At 34.8% G+C, this 19,771-nt stretch overlaps 1 protein-coding gene across 1 annotated transcript in view; it reads left to right on the top strand.

Annotated features, from left to right (window-relative positions):
* The window catches only part of SEZ6L (seizure related 6 homolog like), a 371,674-nt gene that overhangs the window by 234,607 nt on the left and 117,296 nt on the right, over positions 1-19,771 (top strand). Inside the window, exon 7 of the mRNA XM_053702089.1 lies at positions 14,007-14,145. Within this exon, the coding sequence (XP_053558064.1) occupies positions 14,007-14,145 (139 nt within the window). The remainder of the gene's footprint in view (positions 1-14,006; positions 14,146-19,771) is intronic.

The raw sequence follows: 19,771 nt of genomic DNA, 5'->3' as shown, positions 1-19,771 counted from the left end.
CAAACACACTTACATACAAACAGACTTACATACAAACAGACTTACATACAAACAGACTTACATACAGACTTACAAACAAACACACTTACATACAAACACACTTACATACAAACACACTTACATACAAACACACTTACATACAAACACACTTACATACAAACAGACTTACATACAGACTTACAAACAAACACACTTACATACAAACACACTTACATACAAACACACTTACATACAGACTTACAAACAAACACACTTACATACAAACACACTTACATACACACTTACATACAAACACACTTACATACAAACAGACTTACATACAGACTTACATACAAACAGACTTACATACAAACACACTTACATACAAACAGACTTACATACAGACTTACATACAAACACACTTACATACAAACACACTTACATACAAACAGACTTACATACAAACACACTTACATACAAACACACTTACATACAAACAGACTTACATACAAACACACTTACATACAAACAGACTTACATACAAACACACTTACATACAAACAGACTTACATACAGACTTACATACAAACACACTTACATACAAACATACTTACATGCTTTCTATGACACATTGTTGTATGACGTGGGACTAAGATGCCTAGAAAATATTCTAGATTTTGTTACTGGGGGGGGGGGGGTCTGTATGTATATTTATATATTTATGTAGCCAGGGTTTTAAGTAAGGTATTTTTCTATTTATGACAAAGATGTAGAAAGCAGTATAAGTTATCCTGAGTTTGTTATATACTGCGTATTATGAGACATATGTGGTGCATACTTTACTGCTAGCCATATTAAGAATTCATGCAGCAATTCAGAAAAGAGGAGAAGCTAATAAGGAACCATATTGTGTATGCTTCCTAAGGGATCAAGAGAAATAAACAATAAAAATAGAACACAGATATTAAGCTTTCCTTTTATATAATCACAACAGAATTAACCAGGTGGTATTATGTAATCCTGATGAAATGGACATTTGCCATTGTAATCTGTAAGTAAGTCTGTTTGCATGTGTCTGTATGTAAGTCTGTTTGTATGCAAGTCTGTTTGTATGCAAGTCTGTTTGTATGTAAGTCTGTATGTATGTAAGTGTGTTTGTATGCAAGTTTGTTTGTATATGAGTCTGTTTGTATATAAGTCTGTTTGCATGTAAGTCTGTTTGTATATGTCTGTTTGTATGTAAGTGTGTTTGTATGTAAGTGTGTTTGTATGTAAGTGTGTTTGTATGTAAGTCTGTTTGTTTGTAACTCTGTTTGTATGTAAGTGTGTTTGTATGTAAGTGTGTTTGTATGTAAGTCTGTTTGTATGTAACTCTGTTTGTATGTAAGTGTGTTTGTATGTAAGTGTGTTTGTATGTAAGTGTGTTTGTATGTAAGTCTGTTTGTATATGTCTGTTTGTATGTAAGTGTGTTTGTATGTAAGTGTGTTTGTATGTAAGTGTGTTTGTATGTAAGTCTGTTTGTATGTAAGTCTGTTTGTATGTAACTCTGTTTGTATGTAAGTGTGTTTGTATGTAAGTCTGTTTGTATGTAACTCTGTTTGTATGTAAGTGTGTGTGTATGTAAGTGTGTTTGTATGTAAGTGTGTTTGTATGTAAGTGTGTTTGTATGTAAGTGTGTTTGTATGTAAGTGTGTTTGTATGTAAGTCTGTTAGTATATAAGTATGTTTGTATGTAAGTGTGTTTGTATGTAAGCCTGTTTGTATGTAAGTGTGTGTGTATGTAAGTGTGTTTGTATGTAAGTGTGTTTGTATGTAAGTCTGTTTGTATGTAAGTGTGTTTGTATGTAAGTCTGTTAGTATATAAGTCTGTTTGTATGTAAGTCTGTTAGTATATAAGTATGTTTGTATGTAAGTGTGTTTGTATGTAAGCCTGTTTGTATGTAAGTGTGTTTGTATGTAAGTCTGTTTGTATGTAAGTGTGTTTGTATGTAAGTCTGTTAGTATATAAGTCTGTTTGTATGTAAGTGTGTTTGTATGTAAGTCTGTATGTAAGTATGTATGTAAGTCTGTTTGTATGTAAGTGTGTTTGTATGTAAGTCTGTTTGCATGTAAGTCTGTTTGTATATGTCTGTTTGTATGTAAGTGTGTTTGTATGTAAGTGTGTTTGTATGTAAGTCTGTTTGTATGTAAGTCTGTTTGTATGTAACTCTGTTTGTATGTAAGTGTGTTTGTATGTAAGTCTGTTTGTATGTAACTCTGTGTGTATGTAAGTGTGTGTGTATGTAAGTGTGTTTGTATGTAAGTGTGTTTGTATGTAAGTGTGTTTGTATGTAAGTGTGTTTGTATGTAAGTCTGTTAGTATATAAGTATGTTTGTATGTAAGTGTGTTTGTATGTAAGCCTGTTTGTATGTAAGTGTGTGTATGTAAGTGTGTTTGTATGTAAGTGTGTTTGTATGTAAGTCTGTTTGTATGTAAGTGTGTTTGTATGTAAGTCTGTTTGTATGTAACTCTGTTTGTATGTAAGTGTGTTTGTATGTAAGTCTGTTTGTATGTAACTCTGTTTGTATGTAAGTGTGTGTGTATGTAAGTGTGTTTGTATGTAAGTGTGTTTGTATGTAAGTGTGTTTGTATGTAAGTGTGTTTGTATGTAAGTCTGTTAGTATATAAGTATGTTTGTATGTAAGTGTGTTTGTATGTAAGCCTGTTTGTATGTAAGTGTGTGTGTATGTAAGTGTGTTTGTATGTAAGTGTGTTTGTATGTAAGTCTGTTTGTATGTAAGTGTGTTTGTATGTAAGTCTGTTAGTATATAAGTCTGTTTGTATGTAAGTGTGTTTGTATGTAAGTCTGTATGTAAGTATGTATGTAAGTGTGTTTGTATGTAAGTGTGTTTGTATGTAAGTGTGTTTGTATGTAAGTGTGTTTGTATGTAAGTGTGTTTGTATGTAAGTGTGTTTGTATGTAAGTGTGTTTGTATGTAAGTCTGTTTGTATGTAAGTCTGTTTGTATGTAAGTGTGTTAGTATGTAAGTCTGTTTGTATGTAAGTCTGTATATAAGTCTGTTTGTATGCAAGTGTGTTTGTATGTAAGTGGGTTTGTTTGTATGTAAGTCTGTTTGTATGTAAGTCTGTTTGTATGTAAGTGTGTTTGTATGTATGTTTGTATGTCTGTTTGTATGTAAGTGTGTTTGTATGTAAGTCTGTTAGTATATAAGTCTGTTTGCATGTGTTTGCATGTAAGTCTGTTTGTATGTAAATATGTTTGTATATAAGTCTGCTTGTATATAAGTCTGTTTGTATGCAAGTGTGTTTGTATGTAAGTGGGTTTGTTTGTATGTAAGTCTGTTTGTATGTAAGTGTGTTTGTATGTATGTTTGTATGTCTGTTTGTATGTAAGTGTGTTTGTATATAAGTCTGTTTGCATGTGTTTGCATGTAAGTCTGTTTGTATGTAAATGTGTTTGTATGTAAGTCTGTTTGTATGTAAGTGTGTTTGTATGTAAGTCTGTTTGTATATATGTCTGTTTGCATGTAAGTCTGTTTGTATGTAAGTCTGTTTGTATGTAAGTCTGTTTGTATGTAAGTCTGTTTGTATGTAAGTCTGTTTGTATGTAAGTCTGTTTGTATGTAAGTCTGTTTGTATGTAAGTGTGTTTGTATGTAAGTCTGTTTGTATGTAAGCCTTTTTGTATGTAAGTGTGTTTGTATGTAAGTGTGTTTGTATGTAAGTCTGTTTGTATGTAAGCCTTTTTGTATGTAAGTGTGTTTGTATGTAAGTGTGTTTGTATGTAATTATGTTAGTACTTAAGTCTGTTTGTATGTAAGTCTGTCTGTATGTAAGTCTGTTTGTATGTAAGTCTGTTTGTATGTAAGTCTGTATGTAAGTGTGTTTGTATGTAAGTATGTTTGTATGTAAGTATGTTTGTATGTAAGTGTGTTTGTATGTAAGTGTGTTTGTATGTAAGTCTGTTTGTATGTAAGTCTGTATGTAAGTGTGTTTGTATGTAATTCTGTTTGTATGTAAGTCTGCTTGTAAGTCTGTTTGCATGGGTCTGTATGTAAGTGTGTTTGTATGTAAGTGAACTTTGTATGTAAGTCTGTTTGTATGTAAGCCATTCATAACGCCAAACTCGTAATCTGGCTGAGTGTTATTTATTTGTAGCTGGACAATAGATGTTAAATCTGATGCTGAAAAAATATATAATCCGATCTGCCACTAGCCAAATTACAACACCGGAAAGTTGTTTTTAGCTTCTGATAAAGTTGCTCACAGTTTATTTTTAGTCCATTAACAACTTTTGGCTTTTCATATGCGTTCATTTGATTTTTTGCTTCATCTACTAGGCGTAAAAGGTTAGAATCCCCTTGACAACTTTAATTTATTTTATTTTTTTTAAAAACATGCAAAATGCTTAAAAAGTGTAAAAAAAGATATTGTTTAAAACCATGAAGAAAAAAATATACTATATGAACATAGTCTGGCATAGATGTAAATAAAAAAGGTCATTTAATATTTTTACAAATAGTCATGTGTCTTTTGAGTTGATCACAGGTGAAGATTGCAAGCCAAAAGCAAATATTACTTTTGTGGCCATTTTTATGAATCTACTCATAAGCCGATCAGACTGTAATTTATTTATGGCCTGAGTCAGTTAAACAAAATTCTCAGTCATCCTCCATTCTCCAGGATCATCCTGATTTTGGAGATCTGTCCCATTTTCCCTTTCATATTTGTTCATAGCCTCAGGTTTTCTTAAAAACCTAGGATCATTCAAAGTCCATCTAGAAATGTCAGAACATTGCTCTCCCTATTATTCATACATTGTTTTTATCACACCTGGAACACACAGACTCTGCCCCAGACTGCTTAATATAACTGTTGGAACGGGTGCCATTAATGCTTTCTATTGCCCACAAAAAGCTTTTATTTTTTTAGAATAGCCAGATGCGCTCTTGATTGGAGAAACAGCAAAAGGCAGCTATGTTTTCTGACTTTTCAAACATTCTAAAGGAAGAAATTTTAAGTAGCAAATAGTTTTTCTTTTAAGCACTAACCTATCAACTGTTGGACAATGGACATTAATGCCTCTTAAAGACATGCATTTCCCACTTACCAAAGTAGGGCTCATCTAGAATCATGCAGAATGAAGCTATTTGATTATGTAACCAGCTCCTGTTTTTGCATTCTATGAGTTATAGACAGTGCTGCTCCTCATAAATATAAAGTTTCCATCCATTACCATCTACATGATACAGTTTTTATTTTCTGTAAAGTATACACTTTGCTAATGTATCTAAAAAAAGAGCAACATAATTAAAAATGATGCTGCCTAGCCTAAGCAAAGGCTATTATTATGATATATTTATACCATGTATATATATATATCATTTATACTTAAGGTACATTTAACTCAACATTTTTCGATAAAAACCTAGATGAAAATATTCACAATATTATATTCTAATATAAATAGAGCTTTTATTTTTCCGCTCATATTACAAATTTAAAGTAATATTTTAGCACTCAAGCTAAAGTCTAAGATGCACTAACATCTAGACGTTGGATTTCAAGGGTGCACTAAATCCCTCAGATAACAGACTTCTATGTCGGGCACAGAAAAACTAAAGCTGGTTATCACTCAAGCTCTAAACTGAAGGTGTACTAAAGCTCCTCTCAAGTACCGGAGTTCTTTACTTAATATTTGACTATCGCCTAGATTTTGAGTTCTGCGTTAGCCTTAAAAAGCAGCGTTAAGGGGTCCTAACGCTGCTTTTTAACGCCCGCTGGTATTACGAGTATGGCAGGTACAGGTGTACCGCTCACTTTTATACCGCGACTTTTGGCTACCGCAAATCCCCTTACGTCAATTGCGTATCCTATCTTTTTAATGGGATTTGCCTAACGCCGGTATTACAAGTCTTGGAAGAAGTGAGCGGTACAGCCTCTACCTCCAAGACTCCTACTGCATTTAAAAGTCAGTAGTTAAGAGTTTTATGGGCAAACGCCGGAACATAAAGCTCTTAACTACCGTACTACAAAGTACACTAACACCCATAGACTACCTATTAACCCCTAAATTGAGCCCCCCCACATCGCAAACACTATAATAAAATTATTTAACCCCTAATCTGTCGACCGGACACCGCCGCTACCTACATTATAGCTATGAACCCCTAATCTGCTGTCCCTAACATAGCCGACACCTATATTATATTTAATAACCCCTAATCTGCCCCCCCCCCCAACGTTGCTGCCACCAACCTACACTTATTAACCCCTAATCTGACGACCGGACATCGCCGACACTATAATAAATGTATTAACCCCTAAACCGCCGCACTCCCGCCTCGCAAACACTATAAATAAATAAATTTTATTAACTCCTAATCTGCCGCCCCCAACGTCGCCGCTACTATAATAAAGTTATTAAACCCTAAACCTAAGTCTAACCCTAACCCTAACACCCCCTAAGTTAAATATAATTTAAATAAATCTAAATAAATTTACTATAATTAAATAAATTATTCCTATTTAAAAATAAATACTTACCTATAAAATAAACCCTAATATAGCTACAATGTAACTATTAGTTACATTGTAGCTATTTTAGGATTTGTATTTATTTTACAGGCAACTTTGTATTTATTTTAACTAGGTACAATAGCTATTAAATAGTTAATAACTATTTAATAGCTACCTAGTTAAAATAATTACAAAATTACCTGTAAAATAAATCCTATCCTAAATTACAAATACACCTAACAGTACACTATCAATAAATTAATTAAATAAATTACCTACAATGATCTAAACTAAAATACAATTAAATAAACTAAACTATATTACAAAAAAAAACTCACTAAATTACAAAAAAATTAAAAAATATTAGAAGAATTTTAATCTAATTACACCTAATCTAAGCCCCCTAATAAAATAAAAAAAGCCCCCCAAAATAATAAAATTCCCTACCCTATACTAAATTACAAAAGTAATCAGCTCTTTTACCAGCCCTTAAAAGGGTTTTTGCGGGGCATTGCCCCAAAGTAATCAGCTCTTTTACCTGTAAAAGAAAATACAAGACCCCCCCAACATTACAACCCACCACCCACACACCCCTACTCTAAAAACCCACTGATCCCCCCTTAAAAAAACCTAACACTACCCCATTGAAGATCACCCTACCTTGAGCTGTGTTCACCCAGCTGGGCACCAATGGGCCAGAATAGGACTTCCGGAGAGGCAGAAGTCTTCATCCGATCGGGGCAGAAGAGGTCCTCCATCCAGCAGAAGTTTTCATCGAAGCGGCATCTTCTATCTTCATCCATTCGACGCGGAGCGGGTCCATCTTCAAGACATCCGACGCGGAGCATCCTCTTCTTCCCGACGACTAACGACGAATGAAGGTTCCTTTAAATGACGTCATCCAAGATGGCATCCCTCGAATTCCGATTGGCTGAAACTTCTGCTGGATGGAGGACCTCTTCTGCCCCGATTAAATGAAGACTTCTTCCGCTCCGGATGTCCTATTCTGGCCCATCGGTGCCCGGCTGGGTGAACACGGCTCAAGGTAGGGTGATCTTCAATGGGGTAGTGTTAGGTTTTTTTAAGGGGGGATCGGGTGGGTTTTAGAGTAGGGGTGTGTGGGTGGTGGGTTGTAATGTTGGGGGGTCTTGTATTTTCTTTTACAGGTAAAAGAGCTGATTACTTTGGGGCAATGTCCTGCAAAAAGCCCTTTTAAGGGCTGGTAAAAGAGCTGATTACTTTTGTAATTTAGTATAGGGTAGGGAATTTTATTATTTTGGGGGGCTTTTTTATTTTATTAGGTGTCTTGTAATATTTCAAAAATTCTTGTAATATTTTTTTATTTTTTGTAATTTAGTGTTTGTTTGTTTTTTACTATAGTTAAGTTTATTTAATTGTATGTTAGTTTAGATCATTGAAGTTAATTTATTTAATTTATTTATTTATAGTGTAGTGTTAGGTGTATTTGTAACTTAGGTTATGATTTATTTTACAGGTAATTTTGTAATTATTTTAACTAGGTAGCTATTAAATAGTTATTAACTATTTAATAGCTATTGTACCTAGTTAAAATAAATACATAGTTGCCTGTAAAATAAATATAAATCCTAAACTAGCTACAATGTAACTAATAGTTATATTGTAGCTAGCTTAGGGTTTATTTTATAGGTAAGTATTTATTTTTAAATAGGAATAATTTATTTAATTATAGTAAATTTATTTAGATTTCTTTAAATTATATTTAATTTAGGGGGGTGTTAGGGTTAGGGTTAGACTTAGATTTAGGGGTTAATAACTTTATTATAGTAGCGGCGATGTTTGCAGATTAGGGGTTAATAATTGTAGGTAGGTGGCGGGAATGTTAGGGAGGGCAGATTAGGGGTTAATATATTGATTATATATAATATATTATAGTGTTTGCGAGGTGGGAGTGCGGCGGTTTAGGGGTTAATACATTGATTATAGTGGCGGCAGATTAGGGGTTAATAAGTGTAGATAGGTGTCAGCGATGTTGGAGGCAGCAGATTAGGGGTTCATAGGGATAATGCAGGTGTCATTGATAGCGGGGACGGCAGATTAGGGGTTAATAAGTGTAAGATTAGGTAGGGGTGTTTAGACTCGGGGTTCATGTTAGGGTGTTAGGTGTAGACTTAGAAAGTGTTTCCCCATAGGAAACAATGGGGCAGCGTTAGGAGCTGAACGCTGCTTTTTGCAGGTGTTAGGTTTTTTTTCAGCCAGCTCAGCCCATTGTATCCTATGGGGAAATCGTGCACGAGCACGTTTTTCCAGCTTACCGCTACCGTAAGCAACGCTGGTATTGAGGGTAGAAGTGGAGCTAAATTTGGCTCAACACTTAAGCGTTGGCTTAAGGGAGCGCTGGAAAAAAGAGGAGCGTTAGCTCCGCAAGTTTTTACCAACAAAACTCGTAATCTAGGCGTATGGTTTTCTATTAAAACATAAGTTTAAAACACTGTGCACATACATACATATGCACACATGTATACATACTTACAAATACACAGATATGTATACATACTTACAAATACACACAGATGTATACATATTTACAAACACACATATGTATACATACTTACAAATACAAACATATGTATACATATTTACAAATACACACATATGTATATATACTTACAAATACACACATATGTATACTTATTTAACAAATCGTTAATCACAGCACCACTAAAGCATTCTATCCACTGTCAGAAAAAATTATATATATATTTTTAGGGTGCAAGAGTTTAGTAAAACCTCCAATTTTACCATCTACAAATAACCAAAAAAGGAAACTCAGCACACCTCAATTTGGCAAAAGTGTAAATGCAATTTATTACAGGTATCTAATTACAATACTATAATATGAATCCACAACTTTCAGTCCATCCAAGCGGTTCAGTGAGCAGCCTTACACTGAACCGCTTGTCGATACAAGGACTTTGATGCAAAAAGATTACAGAAAAGAGCCGTGGTTTCATAAAGACACAAGACCGAATCAAGTGTTTGTTCTCCCGTCCGCATGAGTGGATAAAAGTCGGGGGCATCTCCATTTGTTCAAAAGGATGTGAAATCGCAAGTATTATAAAGCTAATTAACATGCATGTTCTAACTGGCCAGCTTCTATACTAACACAGACGCAATACAGATGATTGGTGATACACTTGCTGATTTAACACACGGCTTCCATCACATTAGAGACGCTTTAATTCATTAACACTCTAATACCTGGAAAGGGTCAGAAACTTTATGCATATGTTACAACATGAACTGTTAGAATATTTAAGTACCGATACCCGGGCTGAATACTACCCAACCGCAAATGTGGTTTAAAGAGGGGAACTTGGAAAGAGCCTTGGAGTATATTGAGTGTTAACATATAGTTTAATACATATGCTGGATGAACTAACGGCTTTCTGTTTTGTTCTGCACTAACCCATAAATGTGCTTATACTCATCATAAAAAGGTGTATGCTGAATAAGGGAATAATTACAGAGCTCAAAATGTTATTCAAATTTCATGTATAAGAAGATACATTTGTAATCGAAAAAGAATCTCCTTACAGCAACCATATCTGAAAAATTGCATCAAAGATTTTAAATTCAAAACCACTGTGAAAGTTTTACATGTCTAAGGGACTGCTCACCTTTTCATCTACATGAACTTTCTAAGACATTAATAGCGGTTTTCTGAGAGCCTTGGTTGATTCTTCCAGGGACGCCTGGGTTGAATCTAATTATTTTATGAATGAAAGTAGTTTGCATGTGTGGATGGACTGAAAGTTGTGGATTCATATTATAGTATTGTAATTAGATACCTGTAATAAATTGCATTTACACTTTTGCCAAATTGAGGTGTGCTGAGTTTCCTTTTTTGGTTACACATATGTATACATACTTACAAATACACACATATGTATACATACTTACAAATACACAGATATGTATACATACTTACAAATACACACATATGTATACATACTTACAAATACACATATGTATACATACTTACAAATACACACAAATGTATCCATACAAATACACACATATGATACATACTAACAAATACACACATATGTATACATACTTACAAATACACAGATATGTATACATACTTACAAATACACACATATGTATACATACTTACAAATACACATATGTATACATACTTACAAATACACACAAATGTATCCATACAAATACACACATATGATACATACTAACAAATACACACATATGTATACATACTTAAAAATACACACATATGTACACATACAAATACACACATATGTATACATACTTAAAAATACACAGATATGTATACATACTTACAAATACACACATATGTATACATACAAATACACAGATATGTATACATACTTACAAATACACACAAATGTATACATACAAATACACACATATGATACATACTAAGAAATACACACATATGATACATACTAACAAATACATAGATATGTATACATACTTACAAATACACCCATATGTACACATACAAATACACACATATTTATACATACTTACAAATACACACATATGCATACATACTTACAAATATACACATGTATACATACTTACAAATACACACAAATGTATACATACAAATACACACATATGTACACATACTTACAAATACACACATTTATTCATACTTACAAATACACACATATGTATACATACTTACAAATACACACACATATATATACATACTTACAAATACACAGATATGTATACATATTTACAAATACACAGATATGTATACATATTTACAAATACACACATATGTATACATACTTACAAATACGCACATAAGTATACATACTTACAAATGCAGATATGTATACATACTTACAAATACACACATATGTATACATACTTACAAATACACACAAATGTATCCATACAAATATACACATATGATACATACTTACAAATACACACATATGTATACATACTTACAAATACACCTATGTATACATACTTACAAATACACAGATATGTATACATATTTACAAATACACACATATGTATACATACTTACAAATACACACATAAGTATACATACTTACAAATACAGGTATGTATACATACTTACAAATACACATATGTACACATATTTACAAATACACACAAATGTATACATACTTACAAATACACAGATATGTATACATACTTACAAATACACAGATATGTATACATACTTACAAATACACACAAATGTATCCATACAAATACACACATATGATACATACTAACAAATACACACATATGTATACATACTTACAATACACAGATATGTATACATACTTACAAATACACACATATGTACACATACAAATACACATATATGTATATATACTTACAGATACACACATATGTATACATACTTACAAATACAGATATGTATACATACTTACAAATACACACATGTATACATACTTGCAAATACACACAAATGTATACATACAAATACACACATATGTATACATACTTAAAAATACACACAAATGTATACACACAAATATACACATTTATACATACTGACAAATACACACATATTTATACTTACAAATACACACATATGTATACATACTTACAAATGCACACATATTTATACTTACAAATACACACATATGTATACATACTTACAAATACACACATATTTATACTTACAAATACACACATATGTATACATACTTACAAATACACACATATTTATACTTACAAATACACACATATGTATACATACTTACAAATACACAGCCCTTTCCAGTTCAGTACCTTGTCAAATACTATATCCATCTAAATCACAGGTAAAACCTTTTATTTTCATTTATAAAACTTTATTGTACATTAAATATGTATAAATATAAGTGAAACATTTTATTTTAAAATATTTATGATGTTTTATTATTTATTTATTTATTTATTATATTATCAGCTGTATTTTGTGTTGATTTCGTCTGCTTAAATGGACATGAAACCCCCCAAAAAATAATTTCATAACTTTACAATTTACTTCTATTATCAAATGTACCCTGTTGGATAGATAGGTAGGATCAGTAGCTGGCTGCTGATTGGAGGCTGCACATATATGCCTCTTGACATTGGTTTACCAATATGTTCAGCTAACTCCCAGTAGTGTATTGCTGCTACTTCAATAAAGGATAAAAAGAGAATGAAGCAAAATTGATAACAGATGTAAGTTGGAACGTTGTTTTAAATTGTATGCGCTGTCTGCATCATGAAAGAAACATGTTGTGTTTCATGTCCCTTTAACTCACCACTTGTAATATGAGCACTAATATCTCTCCTTGTGCTATCCATTAAAAGTATAGAGCAGGCAAAATAATGTTGAACACATTACGATTCTCTGGTTAACATTTTTTACCAACCACTTAAAGGGACACTGTACCCAAAAAAATTCTTTTGTGATTCAGATTGAGCATGAAATTTTAAGCAACTTTCTAATTTACTCCTATTATCAAATTTTCTTCATTCCCTTGGTATCTTTATTTGAAATGCAAGAATGTAAGTTTAGATGCCGGCCCATTTTTGGTGAACAACCTGGGTTGTCCTTGCTGATTGGTGGATAAATTCATCCACCAATAAAAAATTGCTGTCCAGAGTACTGAAACCAAAAAAAAGCTTAGATGCCTTCTTTTTCAAATAATGATAGCAAGAGAACGAAGAAAATTTGATAATAGGAGTAAATTAGAAAGTTGCTTAAAATTGCATGCTCAATCTGAATCACGAAATAAATGTTTTGGGTATAGTGTCCCTTTAATAACAGATTGTAGGTTGTTACTTGCACAGGGTCGCACGAAGAATAACGCAACCTACACTATTGATTGTGCTCGACTTGTTATCTAGCTGTTTAATTAAAAAAAAGAAAATAACATTGCAATATGTTTTTAATATTTATTTTGTCTGCTTCTTCTGTAAAATAAATCTGAAAATATGCTTGTTCCACTTTCTCCCAGAGAAGCTGAAGTGTCTATATCATTCCAAAGTATAGAGAAAATGTCCTGTTTGCCACATTCTATATAGAGATTTTCTAGTTCAGCTCACAAGCAAATGTTTCTGATGCTAACTGGCCACAACTTAGGACAGTGTTTCTCAACCGCGGTCCTCAAATACCTCGATCAGGCCAGGTTTTCATTATAGCTGAACTAGTGCACAGGTAAAGTAATTAGCTAATCAGTAACACCATAGTTACAAACCTGCTCTCGCCTATCAGCTGATTACTTCACCTGTGCACTGGTTCAGCTATAATGAAAACCTGGCCTGTTGGGGGTACCTGAGGGCCGCGGTTGAGAAACAATGGATTAGGAGACCAACAAACTGTAAAACTGTGTACATTGAACTAACAATATGAAAGTTGTAAAATAGTTAAAAACATTTAATTTGAAACTGCTGATATATGGCATCCGTTTATTGTTTTTTAAGCATAAATTCAATGTATTTCTTCTTTTAGCCATGTGTGGAGGGGAACTTTCTACACCAGCGGGAGTCATTTTATCTCCAAACTGGCCTGATATTTACACTGAGGGAGAAGACTGCATCTGGAGAATACATGTGGGAGATGACAGAAGAATATTCCTTGACATTCAGCTGTGAGTTACATTTGCAAAATACTCTAGAAACTGCATTTTTTATAAGACCTAGTGAAGGAGGTTACCATGACAACACTCTTACAGTAACAAATGCTGTAAATGGACACAGCACATTTATATAAATACACTTTAATCAATTATCAATATCCCTTTTATAAACAATTGTGTGTTAGATAAGATTGCAGGCTGCATAAAGATGTTCAATATCCTAATTCAACTTTATTAGAAATAATCATTAAATTATCCCCCCAGGCAAGCACAGTAGGAAACAAATCCCTATGTTGTTTTTTCACTTTTGTGTGTTCATTTTCCTGAATTGCTTTTGGAGGTTTTAATGATACAAAATGTATATAGAAAATTCATTTAAAAGAACATGAAACCCAAAAAATGTCTTTCATGATTCAGATAGAGATTATAATTTTAAACAACTTTCTAATTTACCTCTATTATCTAATCTGTTTCATTCTCTTGGTATCATTTGTTGAAGGAGCAGCTATGCACTAATGCTTTCTAACTAAACACATGGGTGAGCCAATCACAATCGATATATATATGCAGCCACCAATCAACAGCTAGAACCTAGGTTCTCTGCTGCTCCTTAGCTTGCCTAGATAAACCTTTCAGCAAATGATAACAAGAGAAGGAAGCAAATGAAATAATAGAAGTAAATTGGAAAGTTGTTTACAATTGTATTCTCTATCTGAATCATGAAAGAACATTTTTGGGTTTCATGTCCCTTTTAAGTATCACATTTACCTTATTGTCATGGAATAAAAATGATAAGAAAATGCTTTATGACTTAGCTTGGAGAGGACATTAGAGAGGTATAATTTGGTAGATTAAATCTATGAAGGGAATGTATCTAGTTTACTAGGAAGTGTTTTAAAGAAGGAGAAATGCAAGTACAAGAGCTTGTGATTTCATGAATAGTTGGTAAATTTGCATAAATGTGTCCTTAACCCCTTAACGACCAAGGACGTACGCCACACGTTCCTCAAAAAAAATACACTTAATGACCGAGGACGTGTGGCGTACGTCCTTGGTCTGGAAAGCAGCTGGAAACGATCCTGCTCGCTTCCAGCTGCTTTCCGGTTATTGCAGTGATGCCTCGATATGGAGGCATCCTGCAATAACCCACCTTGGCCATCGCATACAGAGAACCACTCTGTGGCCCTCTCTGCACCGGACATCGATGGCCGGTATCGTTGGTGGGTGGGAGCTTACGTGGGAGGCGGGTGGGCGGCCATCGGTGTTGTGTATGGAGTGGAGGGGGCGGGATCGGGGGCGGGACCCACGGGGGCACGCACGGGGGTGCGCACGTGCACGGGGCGGGAGCGGGTGGGAACCGCTACACTACAGAAAAACATAAAGTAAAAAGTAAACAAAAAAAATAAAGTTTAAACTTTATAAATATAATCTAAGGGATCTGGAAGGGGTGGGGGGTTGGTCTTGGTGGGGGGGAAAGCTACACTACAGAAAATGGCTTTTTTTTAATAAAATGGCAATTTTTTTACAAAACTGGGTACTGGCAGACAGCTGCCAGTACCCAAGATGGCGCCCATTAAGGCAGAGGGGAAGGGTTAGAGAGCTGTTAGGTGGGGGATCAGTGAGGTTGGGGTCTAAGGGGGGGATCATACACATCAGCATATGTAAATATGATTTTTTTTTTTTTTTTTAAATGGCCAAATAACTTTTATTTTAGTACTGGCAGAGTTTCTGCCAGTACTTAAGATGGCGGGGACAATTGTGGGGTGGGGGAGGGAAGAGAGCTGTTTGGGAGGGATCAGGGGGTCTGATGTTTCAGGTGGGAGGCTGAGCTCTACACTAAAGATAAAATTAACCCTGCAAGCTCCCTACAAGCTACATAATTAACCCCGTCACTGCTAGCCATAATACACGTGTGATGCGCAGCGGCATTTAGAGGCCTTCTAATTACCAAAAAGCAATGCCAAAGCCATATATGTCTGCTATTTCTGAACAAAGGGGATCCCAGGGAAGCATTTACAACCATTTGTGCCATAATTGCACAAGCTGTTTGTAAATAATTTCAGTGAGAAACCTAAAATTGAGAAAAATTTAACTTTTTTTTTAATTTGATCGCATTTGGCGGTGAAATGGTGGCATAAAATATACCAAAATTGGCCTAGATCAATACTTGGGGTTGTCTACTACACTACAACTAAAGCTAAAACTATCCCAAAAAGCTCCTACATGCTCCCTAATTAACCCCTTCACTGCTGGGCATAATACACGTGTGGTGCGCAGTGGCATTTAGCAGCCTTCTAATTACCAAAAAGCAAACGCCAAAGTCATATATGTCTGCTATTTCTGAACAAAGGGAATCCCAGATAAGAATTTACAACAATTTATGCCATAATTGCACAAGCTGTTTGTAAATAATTTAAGTTAGAGAAACCAAAAGTTTGTGAAAAAATTTGTGAAAAGTGAACGATTTTTTGTATTTGATTGCATTTGGCGGTGAAATGGTGGCATGAAATATACCAAAATGGGCCTAGATCAATACTTTGGGTTGTCTACTAAAAAAAAAAATATATACATGTCAATGGATATTCAGAGATTCCTGAAATATATCAGTGTTCTAATGTAACTAGCGCTAATTTTGAAAAGAAATGGTTTGGAAATAGCAAAGTGCTACTTGTATTTATGGCCCTATAGTTTACAAAAAAAGCAAAGAACATGTAAACATTGGGTATTTCTAAACTCAGGACAAAATTTAGAAACTATTTAGCATGGGTGTTTTTTTGTGGTTGTAGATGTGTAACAGATTTTGGGGGTCAAAGTTAGAAAAAGTGTGTTTTTTTCCATTTTTTCCTCATATTTTATAATTTTTTTTATAGTAAATTATAAGATATGATGAAAATTATGGTATCTTTAGAAAGTCCATTTAATGGCGAGAAAAACGGTATATAATATGTGTGGGTACAGTAAATGAGTAAGAGGAAAATTACAGCTAAACACAAACACCTCAAAAATGTAAAAATAGCCTTGGTCCCAAACGGACAGAAAATGGAAAAGTGCTGTGGTCATTAAGGGGTTAAAGGGATATGAACCCCACATTTTTTCTTTCATGATTCAGATAGAGCAGGCGATTTTAAGAAACTTTCTAATTTAATCCTATTGTCGATTTTTCTTCGTTATATTATTTAAAAAGCAGTAATCTAAATCATAGGAGCCGGACAATTTTTGATTCAGCACCTGGATAGCACTTCCTGATTGGTGGCCACCAATCAGCCAATAAAGATACCAAGAGAACGAAGAAAAATTGATAATAGGAGTAAATTAGAAAGTTGCTTAAAATTGCATGCTCTGTCTGAATCATGAAATTAGAAAATTGGGTTTCATATCCCTTTAATATAAATTGACATTAGATGCAAAACCTTTAATTATGCTTTTTAAAATACAATATACTTTTGTTAATTTTATTCAGAACTAACCCTGTAACATTCTACACATTGATTGCTTGATCACTGTATAAACACATTGATACAAGTCCCTAATTAGCCAGAGTAAACATAATCAAGAAGGTTTCCGAGGGGTATGAACCTGAATAATAAAACCATGTTTATTTTGCCACCAAATCGACACTTTAAAGGGACAATAAACCCACATTTTTTTCTTTCATAATTCATCTAGAGCATGCAATTTTAAACTACTTTTTTTATTTACTTCTCTTGGTATTCTCAGGAGCAGCAATGCACTAGTGGGAGCTAGCTGCTGATTGGTGGCTGCACATATATGCCTCTTGTCATTGGCTCACCTGATGTGTTTAGCTATCTTCCAGTTGTGCCCTAGGGGTATATTTATCATAGTGCGAGCAGACATGATACAATGTAGAGTATCATGTCCGCTGCACATCAATAAATGCTTACAGCATACACTGTCAGCATTTACCATTGCACCAGCAGTTCTTGTGAACTGCCAGTGCAATGCCGCCCCCTGCAGACTCACAGTCGGGGATGTCAATCAACCTGATTGTATTCGATCGGGTTGATTTCTGTCTGGTGGACAAGTTATGGAGCAGCGGTCTTTAGAGCGCTGCTTCATAACAGCCCCTAAATCGGCCCCTTAGACTGCATGTAGCAAATTTGATAATTGAAGTAGTACATTTTAAAGTTGTTAAAAATGTTATGCTCTATCTGAATCTGGTGGCATACCGCTTTAAATATTTTGTTATGTATCTCATCTCATGTCACTCTCCCTCTTGCTTTTACTAACTGCTGGTGACATCTTCCCTAATCCTGGTCCCCAACAACTGCCTAGCCGTGCACATCCATGTGTACCATCCCATAGACTAAGAAAACAAAACTCAGCCAACCTTACTAACATTCCTCTTGCATAACAAGCCACTACTCCTTTCACTTGGGCACTCTGGAACTCTCGCTCTGTTTGCAACAAGCTCACTTCTATACATGACCATTTTATCTCTCGCTCCCACAACCTTCTGGCCCTAACAGAAACCTGGCTCTCTCCCCTAGACACAGCATCCACTGCTGCTCTGTCACATGGGGGTCTCCACTTCAGCCACACTCCTAGGTCTGGTAATAGACAAGGAGGTGGTGTAGGTATTTTACTTTCCTCTCGTTGCATCTTTCAACAAATACAACTCATCTCTTCCCTCACATTTTCCTCATTCGAAACCCACATTATTCACTTATTCTCTCCCCTCTCTATACATGCTGCAGTCATGTACTGACCCCCTGGCTCCTCAACTCAATTTCTAGATCACTTGGCTGCCTGGCTACCTTATTTCCATTCCTCAGACACCCCTGCCCTCATTCTTGGTGACTTCAACATCTCTCTTGACAATCCCACTGCCTCATCTGCAAAACAACTTCTGCAACTCACTTCCTCTTTCGGTTTGTCACATAGGACTGATTCTCCCACTAACACAGACAGTCACTCCCTTGACCTGATCTTTAGCTATCAATGCACTCTCTCAAACTTCACAAACTCCCCCTTTCCTCTTTCTGACCCCCATCTCCTTACTTGCAACATATCATCCCTCCCTACAACTCTCCCTCCTACTCCTCACACCAAACTTCACAGAAGCATTACGTCATTAGATCAACAACAGCTTTCTAATTCCCTCAAACCTCTCCTCTCATCCTTCTCCTCCTTTTCATGCCCTGACCAATCTATCTGCCACTATAATTCCACCCTTACATCCGTCCTTGACAATCTCGCCCCTCTTACCATAGCTCGGAAATCAAACACTCATCCTCAGCCCTGGCATACTCCTCTGACACGATACCTACGCAGATGTTCCTGTACTGCTGAGCAGCACTGGAGAAAATCTCTTCTTGAACTCCTACTATTCTGCCCTTAATCTCCATAAGCAACACTACTTCTCTACTCTTATCTCTAATCTTTCTTCAAACCCAAAACATCTGTTCTCCACTTTCAATACTGTTCTCCACCCTCCCCCACCTCCTAATACAACTTCTCTGTCAGCTCAAGACTTTGCCAGCCACTTCATTAAACAAAATCGACCTCCATCAGAAACAAAATCAGCTCTCAACATAATTCCATTCTCTCACCCCCTCAAATGCTCTCAATCAACCATAACCCATATAACCTTAAAATTAGCTCATTCTCCCCTGTTACT

Source organism: Bombina bombina, chromosome 2, assembly GCF_027579735.1.
Source record: "Bombina bombina isolate aBomBom1 chromosome 2, aBomBom1.pri, whole genome shotgun sequence".
Classification (NCBI taxonomy): Eukaryota; Metazoa; Chordata; class Amphibia; order Anura; family Bombinatoridae; genus Bombina; species Bombina bombina.
This window is presented reverse-complemented; position numbering and strand designations above follow the sequence as displayed.